Genomic DNA, 19,411 nt, shown 5'->3' on the forward strand with positions numbered 1-19,411 from the left:
TGAGTCAAGTCTCACTTACTATGAGACCTACCTAATATGAGAAAGGAATATACTTATGGAATACACAATAATTTTCTATTACAGTATTAGCCCACTCCACATGACCACGGACCACCCAATGCCTTGCCTGAAACGTAAAACCAGTGTTATTGACCAAGTTAGAAGAAGCTGGATTTGGTTTTAGTTGGTATAATAAGATTTGATGCAAGGGTTCACTGTTCACATGAATCAGTGTGTTTTCTCAATTTGCTCGGTTGTCTTGATTTTGCCCAAGTCAATGTGATAAAGAGGAGTTGGTATAGACAAAAGGTTTGATCATAAGAAAATGATTGACTGCTCATTATATAGAATTGGCTTTCAATCTTTTTACTACACGTTTTTCTTCCGCAAAGGAAGAAAAAGACTCAACAGGCATGCGTGGTCGGACAAATGTTCCTTATTTTGTTTTTGTTTTTCTAATCTACTTGTTTAATATATTGCTGGTTCACTTATGAAAATAAATAATTCAAAACTTTAGCAAAGGTTAACTTAGCAAACTTTAGGTGCCAACTGCCAAGATTTTAGGTTTTAACTCATTTGGTTGACATATTCCAAAACATCTCGGATTTAAATCTCTCTACCTTCAATTATTAATACATAAAAAATATATATATATATATTTATTTATTTAAATGTGCAAGATTTGCCAATAACAGTTTGTCTAACATTTTTTATTTATTTATAAAAAGTTGAAAATTTTTCTTAATAAAATCATTGGCATTACATTATCAATCAATAATTAGTATAAAAATTAAAAATACTTCTCTCTCTTATTGTTATAATTATTGAATTATCAATAAAAATAATTACAATACAATTTCTTGATAATTACAAAAAACTGTCACATCATCAGCATTTGATTAATAATTACATGCAATTCTTGATAACAGCCGGTAACTACCGGCTACACATCATGTTCATGTCATTTATTAGACACAAGTTTCTCAATAAAGATTGAGAAACTTGTGTCTTTATTGAGAAACTTGTGTCGAAATAAAGACACAACTTTCTCAATCTTTATTTAGCACCAAAAAAAAAAAAAAAAGTTTCTCAATAAAGATATGTTCATCTATATGCCTTGCCCACCAACCTAACATTTAAGCACACTACTTGACTTGACGTGCAGTTGTGGTCCATGTACTACAATTTGGAGGCCTTGAGCCGTGCTAATGTCACCTCCAAGTCTAATCGCACAACTCACATGGCACATACATGAAAATCACAACCCATATTAGGGGAGGAATTACATTAGTATATATGTTTGTTGAGTTTTTTTTAAAAGGATTTGTTAGGGGTGTGCATAGATCGGGTTGAGTCAAATTAAGAGAAATTTTTGACCCAACCCACTATGGTAAATTAAAAAAAAATTCAATATAATCTAACCCAACCCAAATGGGTCAGGTTGAACCCATGAGTTTGACAATTTTTTTTATTACTATTATTATTAAATTGAACAAATATAAATATTATAAAAAAAAAACCCAAAGATTAGTATCAATGTAATTTCGTAAAGGCAAAAACACTAATGACTAAACAACAATAGTAATTTACTAGAGTTCATGTGAACTAATTGGCTTTTATATAGGATAGGAAGAGCTGGTTATTTAAAAAAATTATTAATTATATAATATATTTTAAATATATATTAAATATATGAGTGGGTCAAGTCGAGTCGGGTTTAGCGGGTTTGGAATTTTATGACCTAAATGAAACCCGACCCGCTATCAAAAAAAATTTTGTAACTCAACCCAACCCAACAAGCCCTAAAAACTTACCCAACCCAATGGGTTGGGTTGAGTCGGGTAGGTTTTGGCGGGTTGGCTGCACACCCCTAGGATTCATAAAATAACAAGGAATTCCCTCCCCCCCTTCCCACCCCTAAAAAATCTATAGAATTAATGTATTTTTTCTCCATTTAATTTATTTATCAATAATGCACCTTTTTTTTTTAGGAAACCTTCAACATAACTTTTTATTAAACACCTTTTTTAGGAATTTTTTTAGCAAGTCTAATTGGTTGTGGCTGTCCATTTTTATATGTAGCCAGGTACTGATAGGCATCCCCTGCAACACTGCACATCGGCAACACAGGTTCGTTGAACCTCACCTTATTTCTTCGACACCAAATGTGTTAGGAATAATACACAAAGTAATAAAGGAAGAATAAGGATAATATAAAAGACAAACAAAAATAGATAATATTTGCCCCCACCCTCTTGTTGCTAAAGGGTTATTGCAAACTTGTCCCTAGGATACAACTAAGTTGTTGTATTCTACAAATAGCAATTCTGGAGAATAATCACAGGATTTCTTGTGTTATTTTTCAAATGAATATAAGACTTTATTTATACCTATAGGGTTATATTTCACCAAAAGGCACGTATAGAGAGTCAAAATGTTTCATAAAACCGTTCACAAGGCTTGAAACCTCTTCAAACATTCTGAACAATTACCAGAAAATTCTGCAGAGAACTCAGTTTTATGAGTTTCGATTGGTCGAGAGTTCCTTTCAATTGTTAAAATGTTCTTTTCGATCGATCGAAACAGGAATCGAATAGCTATTGAATCATCTAGAGAGTCCAAGATTATTTTCTTCATCATTTTGATTGATCGAGCAAAAGTTTCAACTGATCAAAATCCTTTAGATCGAATTTCATTTAGAAAATTCTAGAACTTGAATTTTTATTTTATGAAACAATACTCTCCCAACTCAAACATTCTTAATGTATAATCTATCCATGTATATACATATATATGCAACAAAATGTACCAAGAGGTAGTAGCAAATAACTCCATGAACTGAGGCTTCACACGAATAAAATTAATTAATTTGTCAAAAGAAAATCCAAAAGTTCGAGCTCTGTTCACCCACTCGAAATGCAGGTTCCACACTGCTTGAATAGTTTCACACTCCTACAACGCATGAATGGATGACTCAGGAAGCTTATCGTAGAGTTAACATCCATCAATAATGCACTTAAAACTTAAAGTTTGGTTCATAATTTGAGGGCTTCATTGGTTCCTTTGGAAATTTTTTGTTCACTTTGGTAGATAACTTAGTAATTTATAATTTTATATTACAAATACAAATTTTAAGATATCACTATGAATATGATAATAGATGAATTTTATTGTATGAAATATCCCCATCAAGAAAAAAAATTTGATGTCGAGGCTGAATGGTATTGAAAGAGCTCTTGCTTTAAGACCGGCAGATTTTTTTGTGAAGTTGGAAGATGAGCTTCTTAGGGAGCTTGACCTTGTGCTGAATCGGGAGGAGGAGTTGTGGGCTTCAAAGACCAGGGTGAATTAGATGATACAAAGTGACCGTAATACAACTTTTTATTATGTTTCAACTTTGATTAGACGGAAAAGAATCAAACATTGGCTATCAAAAATGTAGTGAGGGATTGGATTCACAAGGAGGGGGAGATAAAGGACTTTATCAGGTGTGGTTTTGAGCGGATTTTCTTGTCATCTTTCTCTTGTGTAGACATGGCAAAATGGGCGGGTTGGGTCGGGTCAATTGGGTTTGCGGGTCAAAACGGGTCATTTTTAAACAGGTCAATCGAGTCACAGGTCAATCGAGTCAAGTTGACTCGTATTTTTCAAACAATTTTTTTTTTTGAAATAGATGCAATTTGTCAATCGTTTATGAGTTCCTCAACTATGATTAGATTTTCAATTACCACTAAACGCTTGATACCCAAATTTGGTGCAACTCTTGTTCCAACTTTCTAAAAGCTAATCTTGGTATAATCTTCGATCTTTTTAAAGTAGGAAGAGAAAATGAAGGTGGCAAGTAAAGAATGACAAACTATAATGGAGTACAACTAGCTGATGTATACACCAATTTAGTAATTTACCAACACGTATAACATGCACTTGCATTGTACACTAATATTAAAGAATTGGGATTTCCCTTGCTCCTCACTAAAGCCAAAAGACAGTCCAGAGAGAAAAGAGTAGAGGGCAGAGGCAGAGCTGAAAGTGTAGAGGTAGAGAGGCGCGAGCTTGAAACTAAGAAAGTGTGGAAGTGTGAAATGAAGGGCAGAGAACCAGAGGCATAGCAGTGCAAGAGACGAGTAGAGGAAAGGAAGTGGGGAACTGAGGAGGCTTTGATGCTTTGGCCCTTATGGACGTGGTTGTTTGTGAGTCTATGACTACAACTAAGCTAGTCAAGCTAGTCAAGCACTCAATTGGCTTGAATTGTGCCTTTGAACACTCAAGCTAGTCAAGCTAGTGAAGGAAGTGAGCTACTAATTGTGCCTTTGGTAATTCCGTAATTGGCTTTGGAAGTTTGGACTTGGACTACAACTAAGCTAGTCAAGCACTCAAGCTCATTAGATTTTTTCTTTTTTTTAATGGTTGTGTTGTGTAACACTCTATAACTTGTGTTGTCTTGTCTAGAGACTAGTTGTCTCATTCTCTCTTGTCAATTTGTCATGTATGTGGAGTAGTGGAGGCAGTGGAGAGCTGAAGCTTTAATGCTTTATTGGTTGACTCTTTTTTTTGGTTAAATATTGGCTATGATTCGTGAAGCTTTAATGCTTTATTAACTATTACATTGGTTTGGTTATGGTACTGTGTGCTTTATGCTTATCATGACGTAGTTTAAATATTTTTTTAGTAAATTTTTTTTTAACGAGTTGGGTCACGGGTTATCCGGGTCAGGTCGGGTTGACTTGCAAAAAAATCGAGTCAGGTCACGGGTCAACCCATTTTTTGCTTCGGGTAAAAAAAAAAAAAATCAGGTTCGAGTCAGGTTTTTTCAGGTCAGGTCGAGTCAGAAAATTCTGACCCATTTTGCCATGTCTACTCTTGTGTGCCTAGAATGGACCCCGTTATTTCTCAATGGCAACCAAGGCTCTTGGATTTGGAGAAGGAGAGTATTAATGGAGGGGGGCTTCTGTAGAAGAGATAAAGGCAGCCCTTTGGTCTTTGAAACCTTTTAAAGCCCTGGGCCCGAATGGACTTCATGCGAGGTTCTTCCAAAAATTTTGGCGCACTATGGGTAATTCCGTTATTGAAGAGGTTTAAAAGATTTTTGCTGAAAGAAGGGTGCCAGAGGCCTTGAATTATACTCGCATTGCCTTGATTCCAAAAATTCAGGGTCCTGAAACCTTGGGTAATTATAGACCAATTAGTTTGTGTAATACGGTGTATAAGGTGGTTACAAAAATTATTGTGGCAAGGTTGTGGCCTTACTTGGACAATCTCATCTCTCCAATGCAAACGGCTTTTGTGCCGGGAAGAAAAGGGATTGATAATATTATCATTGCTCAGGAGATCATTCATTCCCTTGGGAAGAAGAAGGGAAGGACGGGATATATGGCGCTTAAGATAGATTTGGAGAAAGCTTATGATAAGCTAGAATGGAATTTCATCAGAGATATGCTTATTCGGTTGAATCTCCCAATGGATATTATAGATGTCATAATGAGTTCTGTGTCAACAATATTTACATCAATTTTATTCTATGGAGAAGCCCTTGACCTGATCTTTCCCTCTAGAGGTATAAGGTAGGGAGACCCGATCTCTCCATACTTGTTTATCCTTTGTATGGACTATCTTGGGCAGCTTATTGAAGAGAAGTGTAGTGGGAAGCTTTGGTAGCCAGTGAAGGCTTCTCAGAGTGGTCTAGCATTCTCTCATTTGTTCTTTGTAGATGATTTGATTCTTTTTTCCAAAGCTAATGGGGTTAATTGTGCAACCATTGGAGATGTTTTGAATACATTCTGTAGCATTTCTGGCCAAACGGTGAATGAAGCTAAGTCGAGGGTGTACTTTTCTCCAAATGTGGATAGGAATACTAGGGAGTCACTTTGTGATATATTGGGATTTGCTTCAACGCCGTTTCTTGGTAAGTACCTTGGATTTCCACTCAAACAACCAGGTCCTTCTTCTCATGATTATAAAATTTATTTTGGATAGATTGAAGCAAAAACTATCCGGGTGGAAGGCAAACCTTTTATCTTTGGTTGGCCGTAGGGTGCTCATTCAATTATCATTGGCTACTATTCCTTCGTACATTATGCGGTGCTCTTACCTTCCGGGAAGGGTATTAGATGGGCTAGATAGAGTGAATGAGAACTTCCTTTGGGGGTCCACAGAATCAGCCAAGAAGATCCATTGGGTTGGTTGGGAGAAGGTGACAAAATCCAAAGAGGAAGGGGGTTTGGGGTTGCAAACAGCCAAAGGGAGGAATGTGGCTCTCCTATCCAAACTTAATTGGAGGTTTCATACGGAGGGGGAGGCACCGTTGGTGAAAGTTTTGAAGATGAAATATTGCAGCCAAAGAAGAAGAACAGCTGCAAATGCGGATAAACTCCCTTGCTCCTCAATATGGGCAGCAATGAAGAAAGGGATAGGCACCTTTAATAAGGGTTGTAGATTGTTGGTGACAAAAAATAGCAATCTGAATACCTGGCACAACAATTGGATGGATGGGGGACCCCTTAGAAAATTGATTCAAGGGCCTATTTCTCAGGAAGCCAATTATTTGGAAGTTAAAGACATTATGCTTGACGCAGGTTGGGATTGGGAGAAACTAACCTTTGAATTACCTAATGAAGTCAAGGGATTAATTCGTGCAATCCCCACTTTGACCTTAGGTGGTGGCTTGGATAAATTGGCTTGGGCCAGGTCACCTAATGGGGCCTTTGAAGTCAAAAGTGCTTATGGGATTGCTATGGAGTCTTTAAGTATTAGTGCTTTTTTGGCTAGTTGGATTTGGAAGGCTGATTTGCTTCCAAAAATTAAAATGTTTTTTTTGGTTGTGTGCTCACAATAGTATCGGCGTCAAAGCTTGTTTAGAAAGAAGAGGAGTGATCCAAGATGAGGTTTGCCATGTTTGCTGCAATGGTGTTGAAACTATCTTGCATGCATTGAGAGATTGCAGCCACCCGAAACAAGTGTGGAATCAGCTAAGGGTCACTGCTTCTAATTTTTTACTTTTGGCACTTTAACTTGGTGGATTGGCTGTCACTCAATGTAAGATCCAATGACAAGCTACATGACACGAGTCTCCCATGGAAATATGTTTTTCCTTTTGCTCTTTGGAACATCTAGAAGAGTAGGAATGGTCTCGTTTTCAGTAGGAAAGGTAGGAGTCCGAATTTAGCTATGGATGTTGTGTATCAAGCTAAGGATTATCTTCACTATGTGGCAAATCCAAGGTTGCAAACTCGTAGATTCACTAGGTGTATTCGGTGGGAGAGACCTGAACAAGGGTGGAAGAAGCTGAACACAGATGGGTCATGCATTGGTCTTCGCAGTCTGGCTAGTTGTGGGGGACTGGTAAGGAATGCTAATGGGCAGTGGGTAGTTGGGTTCAACAAGCGGATTGGGGTCACTAGTAGTTTTTTCGCTGAGTTGTGGGGGCTTCGAGAGGGCCTTAAGCTTTGCTGCAATTTAAATATTCAATGTCTTAAAGTTAAGATGGATGCCAAGTCCATTGTTGATGTTCTAGGGAACCCACATTATGTTAATAACATTATATCCCCTATTTTGGTTGACTGCAAGCAGTTGATTACCCGGTTCCATCAAGTCCATATTAAGCACTGCTTCCGACAAGCCTATCAATGTGCTGATGGGTTAGCTAGGATAAGCTTTAGGATGAATGCTGATTTTCTTATTTATGATAGTCCGCTTGTGAACATATTAGATATTTTTGAGGGAGACCTCAATGGGATGTATTTCAACAGGATATGTCTTGAACCTTGTTTTGTGCTTAGTTTTTTTTATTGATATCATCTTTTCATCACTATATATATTTATATTATCCCCATCAAGTTTTATTTTAAAGATACCAAGTTTTTTTTTTTTGGTATATATCTATTATCAAACTAAACATTTATATAATCACTAAAGTATAAAAGATGGCAAGTTCTCTTCAACAGTATGTGCGTGTAATGTAGCAATATTATAACAAGGCCACCAAAGGAAAATTAATTCCTAGTTCTGCCCCTGAGCATATGCAACTAGACTACCCTTAGAGCAAGCAAGTCACATCCCAAAACACGTTTATTCTCACATATCCAGCATGCCAAAATATTTGTGTAACCCAACCTTGCCTTACCCTATATAGCTTGCCCATTGCTTAATAACTTTCCCATAGCAAGCCCATGTAATTGAATTAACTGAAATCCACTATATCATAATGCTCTTATCATTCATTTTAATTGTTATAATTTTAAAAAATCATGTATAAAATGAAGAAGATTAAATTGTAATTTCCATCCTTAAAGTTTATGATAATTTTGGTTTTGAGTCTTTACCCTTAAAGTTACATAAGTACCAATTAATTACATCCTTAAAGTTTAGAATAATTTTGATATTATAATAAATTTTTTTTTACAATAATAAATATCATAAAATTTCAACTTATAACATCCTTTCATAATAATTACTTTTTACCATCTAACCAATACGCAAATTGATTTTTAGTAATTCCAACTCAAAATCTCAACGATTTTACCGGATGATTCTATGAAAAAAGACAATTTTACTTGTTTGAGTTAACTAGAACCACTTTCTTATAATACTCTAGCTGTCTATCACACAGCAACACGTTTGCTGGGTAGTTGTTAGCTCCTATGCTCCATATTCCTTGTCAACTACTTCGGAAAGTCAAGAGTGAAAAAAGAAACGTGAAGAAAAATCTCTATGAATGATAGAATTAAAGCAGCCCCCACCTTTACATTAGATTAGAATAGAAATTTGTGTCCCAACTCCCAACTCCAAAATAATTACATATGACTAGGTCTATTTATTTAAGATAAGAGCCAGTAGATCGTAAAATAAAAAAAACGTTTTCAACTGTCTCATGATGCTGCCATTTTTTTTCTTCTAGGCAGCGATGGGTTAGGTATTAGGAACGCAGCCCAGTTGCTTATATTTATTCTGGTCTACCAAAACTTTACAACAATCACACCCACTTCATAGTCCAGAAATACAGAGAGAGAAGAAATCAAGGAGAAAATGGATCTCGGAGAATTTCAAATTCCGGGGAATTCCGACCCAAATCAAAAAACCTCTCATTTGTCTCTCGATATCGGAGGTAATCTGTTTTTTCTGTTATTGTTTTCGTTATTTCATCTTGTCCCATGTATTTGATTTTCTTCAAATCAGTTATATATGTTACGTGCCACTTTGGACGTGTCCAAAAATATTCAGTACTATTGAATCAGAGTAGCTTCCCATATTCAAATTTGATTTACTGACCTGTAATGAGAGTCCCTTTTTGATGACCCATTTGTGATAATAAATTTGTTACCACAATTTACATGTTCCTCTAAATTTTTTAGAGTAAACTGTGTTTTGACTTTTTGAGTTGTTGCGAAATGAAGTTTTCGGTTTTAAAAGCGTTCTTTTAGGCTCTCAAAACGCGTAACCAAATGGACCCTTAGTGTTAGAAATGCAATTTATGCTAGTGTTGAAGTAGCATTGTGTGTGTGTTTTTTTTTGGGCAGGATCACTGATTAAGTTGGTGTATTTCTCAACCAATGATGGTGATAATGATGATGAGTTGGGGTCGTCGGGAAACGAAAGTGTTGGGGTTTCTAATGGTAGCAGAAGTTATCCGGTTCTTAAAGGGAGGCTCCATTTTTCGAAGTTCGAAACACGCAAGATCAATGATTGCTTAGATTTCATACAAACCAAGCGGCTTCATCTTGGTGGTATGTGTGAACTTACATGTTATTGCTACTTCGGAAACTGATTCTTGTTGTAGAAGTCATTGAACTTGTGCTAATATTTGGAACCATGTTGAAGGGAGAGTGGTGTTGTTAATGCACTTTGCTATAGCTTGTTTTGTCTATGATTGATTTGATTAAGCTCAAGCTTGTTTCACAGCATAACCAAGCTGATGAGTTGGCCTAAAACGTCATTAAAATGCGTGTCAGAATCTCGCAATTCTAGTTTACGAACACGGCTTAGTAATCTTAATATACTTTAAATCTTAAATAATTCTTCATTGTATAACCCCAAGGGATAGCAAAATTTGCTGGGGAGCACGCCTCATGAAGCAGATGTCACTATCTGCTTGACCTGAGTATTGCTCTAGCTTAGCAGAACAAGCTTTTGGCATCGATCTCAAGCTTCACTGTAATTGGTTAGAAGCTCCTTAAAGAGCCAAACCCACTTTGTTCACATGGTTTCAATGTGCTTTATGGTCCTGGATAGCCTTTGCATTGGTTCTAACATAATTCTTAAAAGATATAGGTAGCACCTGCCTTTTGACAAGAAGGGTGGAGTATGTTTTAACAGTCTGTGATGTTCTTAGCAAAAGAAATCCCATTAAGTAGGCATTTCTTGAATGCAAAAATATTTCCTCAATCCTTGTGATATTAATTAGAAAGCTGCAATTTAAAATCATTTAAGTTATTTTTAAATGCTCTTTAAATCTTCGTGATGTTTCTGCTAATTCTTGTCATTCTGCTTATAACTGAAATGAATTAGGTTGCCAGCGACTTGGGGCTCTTCCCATTGAGAAGACCATAATTAAGGTAAAAGTTATTGTTTAGCATTGCCGTACTATTTGTCTGAAGTAGTTTTAAAAAAATCTTAGATAGCAGCCAGATATCTTTTCATGATATACTGGCAAAATAGCAAATGTAATTCATGTGCAGAAGAAAAAGGAAATGGGTGGATATGGAGAGAGATTGTGTCATGAGAAACTTGGTTTTTGGTATGTCTTGCAGCAGTATGCAAACTTATTAACTACTTACCATATATGAGCAGGCCACAGGTGGTGGGGCATACAAGTATGCTGATCTCTTCAAAGAAAAGCTTGACATTTGTCTTGACAAGGAAGATGAAATGGACTGTCTTGTAGCTGGGGCTAATTTTTTACTTAAGGTGGGACTTTATTTACCATATATTGGTATGTAGAACTAAAAATCTGTCTTTTACATATGATGAAGTTAAATTCTTTCATGTAGTATTTAGTATCTTGCCCTTTATGTGTCTTGAATTCTGTTCTGATTCTTCCTTACATACACACCCACACATTTGCATCGATCAAAATAGTATTTGTTTGGGGGAGAGGAAAGGTAAAGAAATGTTTGTATTCTATCAAATGTCTGTGTGACAAGTGTATAACTATAATTGATATTAAAATTATTTTATTCATGTTTCAAACCAACTATTTCATTGCATATACTTTCTTGTTTGCCATACCAATGTCTTGAATGATAGTTTCAATTGACATTTATACATTTTATGAGTAGGCAGTTCATCAAGAAGCATTTACGTACTTGGACGGGAAGAAGGAATTTGTGCAGATTGACCAAAATGATTTGTACCCCTACCTCCTTGTTAATATTGGGTCTGGTGTCAGCATGATCAAGGTATTCTAGTCATTATTATTTGCTCCAGTAACTGGTTTTGGTTCATGTTCTTAAAACTTTTTAATTTTTTTTTATCATAATGATTTTCAAGGGTTAGCTAGGGCGCCTTCTACCCAATTAATCCATTAAGGATCCATAGCCAAAATCATAGTTTTAGGACTAAGGCTTTGTTGTTGTTGTAGTATTTGATCATAATGATATGTTCCCAAATTCTTTGTTAATTTCTGTTCTGTGCTTGTATAGGTTGAAGGGGATGGGAAGTTTGAGAGAGTGAGTGGAACAAATGTTGGTGGTGGCACTTTTTGGGGGTTGGGAAGGCTCTTAACGAAGTGCAAGAGGTAATTTTGATATTTGTTTATTTCAGTATGATGATTGGCCTTGTTCTTATTTTGTTTTTGATTTATAGAACAAAGTGCAAGTGGGAGTTCCTATCTTTGATTATGTCAGTACGATGATTTATCTTCTCATTACAAAGTCATTAATTTACAGACCACCAATGTATTTTCTGTCTCAGTTTTGATGAGTTGCTGGAATTAAGTCAGCAGGGAAATAACAGAGTGATAGACATGCTTGTTGGGGACATCTATGGTGGAACGGACTATTCAAAGGTGAGTTTTCTTGATAGACAGGTCTTTGCTTTAATTTAGCTTGCTGAGAGATTTGCTGTTTTCTGCACTGTGTACTTCCTGTTGAAGTTTTAGTTTGAACATATATTGCAGAAATCAGGCCTTAGTTAGCCTGAGCTTTCATAATGTGGTTTCTTGTTTAAAGGGATTTAGAATGCCTGACCCTCAATGCACCACATCACAGTTTATTTTCAAACGTTCAAAACATTTTCCTTAATATCATTTTGCAATTACATTTGTTATGTGCAAAGACCAGTTTACCATGTTAAATCTATAGAGACATCATCATTTGGATAGTTTGGATATGGGGCCTGTTTGATTCCCTTATCTCATGAACTCCTCAACTCTTTTGCCAACTCATCTCACTTGTCTCTCTATCTTTTCATCTTCTCTTTTGTTCATATTTAAGTTCTAGAGCATTTATTTGATCACGTGGTTTCCTTAAATTGTAAAGATTTCTCTTTGATTAGACTCCTCACCATCCTTGGTTGCTATCTTGAAGATTTGTCACAGTAGTGGTATTGTCATAAAGGCGATGTGGGTTACATAGAAAACTTCATTTAAATTATTTGAAGCAAAAATATAGTGTTCCTGTGTGATGCACAGCACATCATGTGGTTGATCTTAATTTTAATGGATGATGATTAAGGCCTTTTAGTTTCCAGGTAATTTTCCATCTTATGATTAAGCTAATTGAATTCCCCCCCCCCCCCCCCCCTCTCAATGCTAACAGGTTGGTCTTTCATCAACAACTATTGCTTCTAGCTTTGGCAAGGCAATTTCTGATAAAAAAGAGCTTCAAGATTACCAACCTGAAGATATTGCCCGGTCACTCTTAAGAATGATTTCAAACAACATTGGACAGGTCAGTTGCAGTGGGGCAGATTTCTTATTTTCCTTAAATTGAATATATTGTGATGTGGTGATGTGTTTGTCTTTACTGGAGAAGACAGATTCAAATTGATGTTTTGTCCTGTTAAGAGTTTAGAGAAATTTTTTGGCCTAATCCTAAAATATAGTTTATTTTTCGTTTGGATGTTCCAATTCTAGACAGAAATTGGTTTTCGCACATCTATTACAGAAGCTTTGGTAGTCGACTACAATTCCAAACCAGCCAAGTTTTGTCAGTCTTATCTGTTTTTGTAACACATGTTGTGAGTGTCGATAATTTATTTTACTACAAATAATTCCCTTCACCATAAATCTTATGTCGAACTTTGAGTGAATATGAAAAGTTGTAATCTTGAAGTCACTTATGCAGTAAAGGAAAATTGCTTTCAAATGAGCTCCTCAAAATTCATACTATGCCTAGTGAGGTAGTGCAATTTGGATTTTAGAATTCCTTTGCAAACCCTGTAATCATCTTGCTTTTTCCTCTGTAGTACTCTCTTCATATATTATGAACATTTTGTTCCATGTCTTCCCGATTCTTTGTTATTACTTTCCTGGTTTTCTCCATTTGATTTTATTTTCTGTATGCTTGTCAATTTTAATGATTTCGTGTACATACTGCGCAACAATATGTTTCAACCTATCATGTATCATGTAACATGTAACAAAAAAGTCGAGAGCATATTGTCGTTATCAAAAAATATCTTCTACCCTTGAGTGGGCTGCATGGGTATATTGGGTTATATGTTGAGGCTTCAGTTCTTCTTTCATCTCATACTTTCATGTTCTTTTAGTAACCCCTTGGTACTCTCAGAACTTTCAAACTTTTCTAGATTGTTCTTTCTTAATGGCAAGGTTCAAGCCTTGGATTCAGGTAGTACATAGACGAACTTAAAACTTTAAGCTAGTTAATAGTATCATAAAATCATAAGAATGGTATCATAAATCTTAAAATTATGTTTACTGATCAGGTATACTTGGTGTGCTCGACCACATTAGTTATTCTACTTTTCATTTGTTTACTACGTTATGGGGTTAATTTAGATTCTTCAATGCAAATTATGTATGCTTATGCATGCATAAGTAGCAGTCTGTCTGAAATTTTATAGAGTAGGGTGGTGTCCTTGGTTTTATTTTTATTTTTTATTTCCTGGTCTTGATCATGGTGTTGAATACACTTTCATAAGAGGATCATAATGTAATTGAGGGTTGGAAGTATACTCCCTTAAGTAAGTTGATTTCCTTTGCCATGCCTGGAGATGCTTCCATTTGCTAGGCATTCCTTGAGATGCAATCTGTAATCCATGATTCTTTGTTGTCTAAAAACAAATTGAATACTCATTTCCTTTTTTGTCTTAGAATTTCTGTTTTGCAAAAAATTTTATTCTTTAATTCTATCTAAAATCAATGTAAAATTCCCTAAATTATAATTAACAGTTAGTGTATGATAATATTTCGTTTTACTTCTTATGATTAGATTGCTTACTTGAATGCACTCCGATTTGGGCTCAAGCGGATATTTTTTGGAGGATTTTTCATCCGGGGTCATGCTTATACCATGGATACAATTGCAGTTGGAGTTGACTTCTGGTAATTATGATAACGTTTGTTTTCTTGGTCACAGCACACATGGATATTTTTTGGAGGATTTTTCATCTGGTGTCATGCTTTTCCATGTTATTGGGTGGGGGATCATCCTCTTCTTCCCAACCTTCTTTTCATTCTTGGTTTTAGGATCAATCTCTAGGAACGCTATAGTGTTCCATGCCTGATTTTGGTTTTGTTATTATACCTTTCTTTGACCAAGGCTTTCAATTTAAAAAAATAGTATTTTTTTTTTTCCTGTTATTAGGTCTAAAGGTGAGGCTAAAGCAATGTTTTTGCGGCATGAAGGATTTCTTGGAGCATTGGGTGCCTTCATGAGCTATGAAAAGCATGGTCTTGATGACCTGAAGGTCCATCATCTAACGCAGAAATTCCCAATGTCTTCCCTTGTAGGAGATAAGATTTGTAGTCCACTAAATGGGGAATTGAATGACAATGAAAGTATAGAATGTAGTGTCTATGCATCTTAAAATCTGCAGTGATTTCTTCTCTTGGCCTTGGATACAGGATGCTGTACAAGGCAATGCTTGGTTGCCTGTGTTCATTCCGAGCAAGTCAAAGAGTTGAAATTCTATGTAATATGTGTAACATAGTAACAGGGTTGTAGGAAAAGTATCTGAAAAAGAAAATTAAGGGGAGAGATACTGAGAGAGTAACAACAATACAACATGAAAATAAACAATGTTACTTTCCCTAATTGTCTTTGTATCAATTTTGATTAGTGTTCTGTAATTCAGTATACTGTAACTCTTATTGTTTAATCAATATCTTACTATCACTGTTGAGTTGTTTCACCTTTGAACTTTAGTTTCTGTCCTCTTCTACTTTGACTGTGATGCCCAAATTGCAAAACTCCAATCCGATATTTTCGTACAAGTATGGTACACAATGGATCATGTGGTCATGCTAGCATTCTAAAAAAAATACTTGATATGAGATTGGTAACCTATTGTATCAATTTGAGGGTAACCAGTTGGCACTCTGTCAAAATATTCATGGGTGGATATGGGTTCAGCAGATTCTCCTCCTTTCTTCAGTTAATTTAAAACAAGTGGCTATTACGCAAGAGTTATCCCTAGCATCACACATTCAAAGTTTAGGAAAATAAAATTTTAAAATAAGGGGCCAAAAATGATAATCAAATTCGTTAATAATTTTTAGAATATTCATCAAATATTCGGGAATTGGTTTTCAAGAGGAAACAAAGCTAAACATGATTTAAAATATTAGAAAAACTAACAAAGTACCAATTATTATTTGAAACTTCTAATGGAAATCTGCAAATCAACAAAAATGGGGTTTAGGATTAATCCAACAATAGAGTACCTTACGGGTTCTAATTGGCTTAATTAGTAAATTTTCTTATTATCGAATACGACACTTGTGTTCAAAGCTCATCTATGCCAAAAAGAAACGTATCTTGGCTTGATGGTAAAAGTCAATCATCTAGAGCAATCAAAATATGTATCATCATCTTAGTGTTCCATTTGCTATGCTCTACTCTGCCAAGAAATATCCAGTCTCTTAGCAATAAGGAAGGCGAGAAATTTGAAGAAAACAACTCAACAATCCAGATGCAAAACATCTGGCTGAAAGTTAGCAGCTTCATTGTTCTAATAATTGATCATGTTTAAAGACATTGAAATCAAGACATTAAGGTAAATGAACCAATATAACTAACAATCCAATGATTTTGATTAATATATTATTACGAAATATTGCTAGAGGTTCAGATATCAATTACAGCTACAGTGGATACCTATAAGAAGTTCACAAGTTAAACAGAAATTATTCACAAGTAGATCATTTGGGAGTCAGCAGCCTTCTATGACATTGCTTTGCATTTCTCCTACGCAGGGTCCATCTTTCTTTAATATCCCATATGTTATCAACTAGGCCTTCATCAGACATTCCCACAGATATCTCTAGCGCCTTGCGAGATTTTTCAGGGTTTAAACTTTCCCTAATTCTGGCAGTTTCAGCAAGCATGTCGTTTATCAGCATCTCTGATGTCTTGGTGGTTATTCCCCTAAGATACCAGGAAATAGGTGGAGGTGGAACAATGGCTGGTTGAATAAGTTGGTCCAAGCTCACTATTGACCCTACCCTTCCTTTGCCTTTGGTACATGCACAATACTGTTCCCATGTCTTAGGCTTGAAGGGAGAGCAGATTTTTTCATCAATAAACACAGGATCTACTTTCCAGCACCCTTCAAATTTTTTCATAAATCCCGTTTTCACTTGCTTGAACTTCATCTGACAAACAGTCATATATTAGAGAGATAAAAAAATGGTTTGTTCTCATTGCATAATCCAATCTCCACGTCCTAAAGCACAATAATGCAATAAAGGGATGAATTTGCCCCAAATGAGGTATTGTCTCAAGGTTGATAAATGAGATATTGCTTATGAATGTCATGTGATGGTAATGATGGTACTTACTAATACGAAATGAGGCATCAAATAACATAGCAAGCCTATGTTTCAGAAAATGACAATATGGAATATAAATGCATATAATTTCAGTAAGTTTCCTTCCAAAACCTTGCATAGTGGAGCTCTACAATTGGTGTTTGATTAAAAGATCCAGCTATAGTATGTTTTTTTCATACCAGAGAATTGTAAAATTCCTTTTCCATGAGTTTCCTAACAACTAAATGCAACCACAGCAAAAAATTCTTCAGATCCTCATGTCTGATGAAAATCAGGTCTGTAAGTTGCAACAAGAACTGTCCCCCCAACCCCTCTATTTTCCCTAGCAAAACACACACACACAGCAACAACATATACTGAGTTCTTACAGAGTGATCTTCTCTGTTTTGATCTACTAAAACATGAACTGAGATGGTCCCTGACCACCAAAGAAATCTCCATATGGCTGCCTGCTCCAATTCAACCACCTGCCTTGAGCCTTCATCGACCAAAACTTCTCTGGATATTACTTCCTGAAGCATGATATCTAACTTGTCATACAAAAATTAGAATCTCAATAAGATGATACAGCTTTAAAACTAGAAAACTATCATACCATAAGTGAGAGTACCATAAGATAAAAAGCCTACTATATATTGAAGACAAGTTTTTATAAGTGAATAGCATGTTTAACTGCAATGTTTCATCACTTCCCTAAGAGATGATGCTTGCTACTAAAATCTGAAAGAAATAGCAGATGAATGGATACCACCAACCTTAATATTTTTGAAAACCCTCTTGTTATCAGGATCAATCACAATATTATATACTGCATCTGGAGGCAGCCCAACATTAACTTTGACATTAAGGTTGCAAAGAGAACCTTTTGGTACGCTGACCTGCCAGAAGTAACATTAGAATCCATAATTCCAAATAGGTTGTGACTTTGATGGAAATCAGTATGGAGATCCAGAGAAGCTATCAACTCTGCAAGATTATCCTAGCAACATATGCAATAGTTTGGACATTTACCATCAGTAAAATAACTCAAGTATCTGTCTCAATATTCTTTTCTACAAAGCCTGTGTTGCTTTCAGGGCAACTAATACCAACCTAAGTCCACATGAAAGATTTTCATGTGGAACTGGATTTATATACTGGCATAACAGAACTTACAAGTGTAGCTACCAGAATTAATCACGTCAGGACTTGACTGTTGCAAAATCTTCTACTCGGATCTCAACTTGAGCCAATTTGTCACAACTCGTTAGAAAACAAAGAACATTTTTGTTGCTTAACTCTCACCTTTATTTCTGGAGATTGATCAACCCATGATGGATTTTCTGTCCATGCTTGCATTTGCTTTTCCAAATCAACCTCCCAAGCTGTAGATGATCCTTTCTCCTTTCTTAGGACAGGGTTCACTGAGTTTACTCCTTCAATATCTTTAGCTAATCTTTGTAGCCGAGACTGTATCAAAAAAGGAGAATCTCTTTAACATTCAACAAAGATTAACTGCCACTAATCCACCATAAGCTTCAAATGAGAAGGCTAACCTTAAGACAATTCTGAAGCTTGTGAGGAAGCTGCACAAAAAATGTAGAAAATGCTGAATCAAACGCCCCGCGTTTTCCATTTTGCTTGTTCATGTGGATACCTATGTTTGTTTTTGACATCTCTGTCTCACCCATTAGACCCTGAAGTAGTTTGGAAAAGTTAGTTCAATTTCTGTGTTATATACTTATATGCATGTACCAATGTTCCATCTTTTTGCAAACATATGATTAAGTCCTTGTTCTGATTAAAAATTCATTCTTTGAAACTTGGGGGTCATTTTCTACATAATGACTATCTACACAGCATCCAACAACAGTGTGTAATTATAAGACAGCTACCAAATCACCGTACATGAGTAAATGAGTCACATAACTTGCAAAAAGCACCACCCACCAAGGTTTGTGCACCACCAATTCCAAATTCAAGAAATTTAGTTCAGTTATAATCAATATCAAGCATGAATCATGAATGAAAGCCAAAACCCATGAGATAAAAAGCAGTTCAGAAACCCCATAGCTCTTTAAAAATTGAGAGGACCCAGAAAAGAAAAAGAAACTCATAATCAAAGAATGTTAGTACTTACTAGTAATTTTTAGCAAGGAATCAAAGTGAATAGATTCACTTTACAAAGGGAATTTTATTAGAAGAATATCCAGTCCAGTCCACTGTAGAGTCTTTTGAAGCTGATCCCAGATTTGCAGTTGGATATGTTACGAGAACTTAAACAACTATTGGCCACGTGATGCACACATTTTACAAAAGTGAGTACCAGCACAGCAGCAATTGTGTTGAAAGAGCTTGGGTTGTCTGTATCTCATCTACTTCTCTGCAATAATCGGACGGTCGTAATCACCAATGGTCTCCACTAGATATTGAGGATCCTAGGGTCTCCCAAATGCCAACAAGCTTATATTAATTTATTACAATTTA

At 35.8% G+C, this 19,411-nt stretch overlaps 2 protein-coding genes across 2 annotated transcripts; one reads left to right on the forward strand and one right to left on the reverse strand.

Moving 5' to 3' along the window:
* Positions 1 to 8,762: 8,762 nt before the first annotated feature.
* LOC142629632 (pantothenate kinase 1) lies at positions 8,763 to 15,306 on the forward strand. Its single transcript, XM_075803651.1, has 10 exons — positions 8,763 to 9,100; positions 9,513 to 9,719; positions 10,501 to 10,547; positions 10,783 to 10,899; positions 11,271 to 11,390; positions 11,634 to 11,728; positions 11,905 to 11,998; positions 12,750 to 12,881; positions 14,385 to 14,497; positions 14,760 to 15,306. The coding sequence occupies exons 1-10, from the start codon at positions 9,022 to 9,024 to the stop codon at positions 14,980 to 14,982; spliced, it is 1,227 nt and encodes a 408-aa protein (XP_075659766.1). The 5' UTR covers positions 8,763 to 9,021; the 3' UTR covers positions 14,983 to 15,306.
* Positions 15,307 to 16,185: 879 nt separating this feature from the next.
* LOC142627041 (uncharacterized) lies at positions 16,186 to 19,211 on the reverse strand. Its single transcript, XM_075800822.1, has 6 exons — positions 19,065 to 19,211; positions 18,481 to 18,621; positions 18,230 to 18,394; positions 17,701 to 17,823; positions 17,314 to 17,457; positions 16,186 to 16,768 (listed from the first exon to the last, which is right to left on the reverse strand). The coding sequence occupies exons 2-6, from the start codon at positions 18,613 to 18,615 to the stop codon at positions 16,316 to 16,318; spliced, it is 1,020 nt and encodes a 339-aa protein (XP_075656937.1). The 5' UTR covers positions 18,616 to 18,621; positions 19,065 to 19,211; the 3' UTR covers positions 16,186 to 16,315.
* Between the last annotated feature and the right edge of the window lie 200 nt (positions 19,212 to 19,411).

Source organism: Castanea sativa, chromosome 3 (assembly GCF_040712315.1).
Source record: "Castanea sativa cultivar Marrone di Chiusa Pesio chromosome 3, ASM4071231v1".
Lineage (NCBI taxonomy): Eukaryota > Viridiplantae > Streptophyta > Magnoliopsida > Fagales > Fagaceae > Castanea > Castanea sativa.

What these genes read in the sequence shown, in the direction of transcription:
- LOC142629632 (XM_075803651.1), top strand. Translation starts at nt 9,022, where the DNA reads ATGGATCTCGGAGAATTTCAAATTCCGGGGAATTCCGACCCAAATCAA. An exon ending in TTGAGAAGACCATAATTAAG is followed by an intron (nt 10,548 to 10,782) that starts GTAAAAGTTATT and finishes ATATATGAGCAG; the next exon opens with GCCACAGGTGGTGGGGCATA. An exon ending in GCAGTTGGAGTTGACTTCTG is followed by an intron (nt 14,498 to 14,759) that starts GTAATTATGATA and finishes TCCTGTTATTAG; the next exon opens with GTCTAAAGGTGAGGCTAAAG.
- LOC142627041 (XM_075800822.1), bottom strand. Translation starts at nt 18,615, where the DNA reads ATGGGTGAGACAGAGATGTCAAAAACAAACATAGGTATCCACATGAAC. An exon ending in AGCTTCAGAATTGTCTTAAG is followed by an intron (nt 18,395 to 18,480) that starts GTTAGCCTTCTC and finishes TTTTTGATACAG; the next exon opens with TCTCGGCTACAAAGATTAGC. An exon ending in AAAACAGAGAAGATCACTCT is followed by an intron (nt 16,769 to 17,313) that starts GTAAGAACTCAG and finishes ACTGTTTGTCAG; the next exon opens with ATGAAGTTCAAGCAAGTGAA.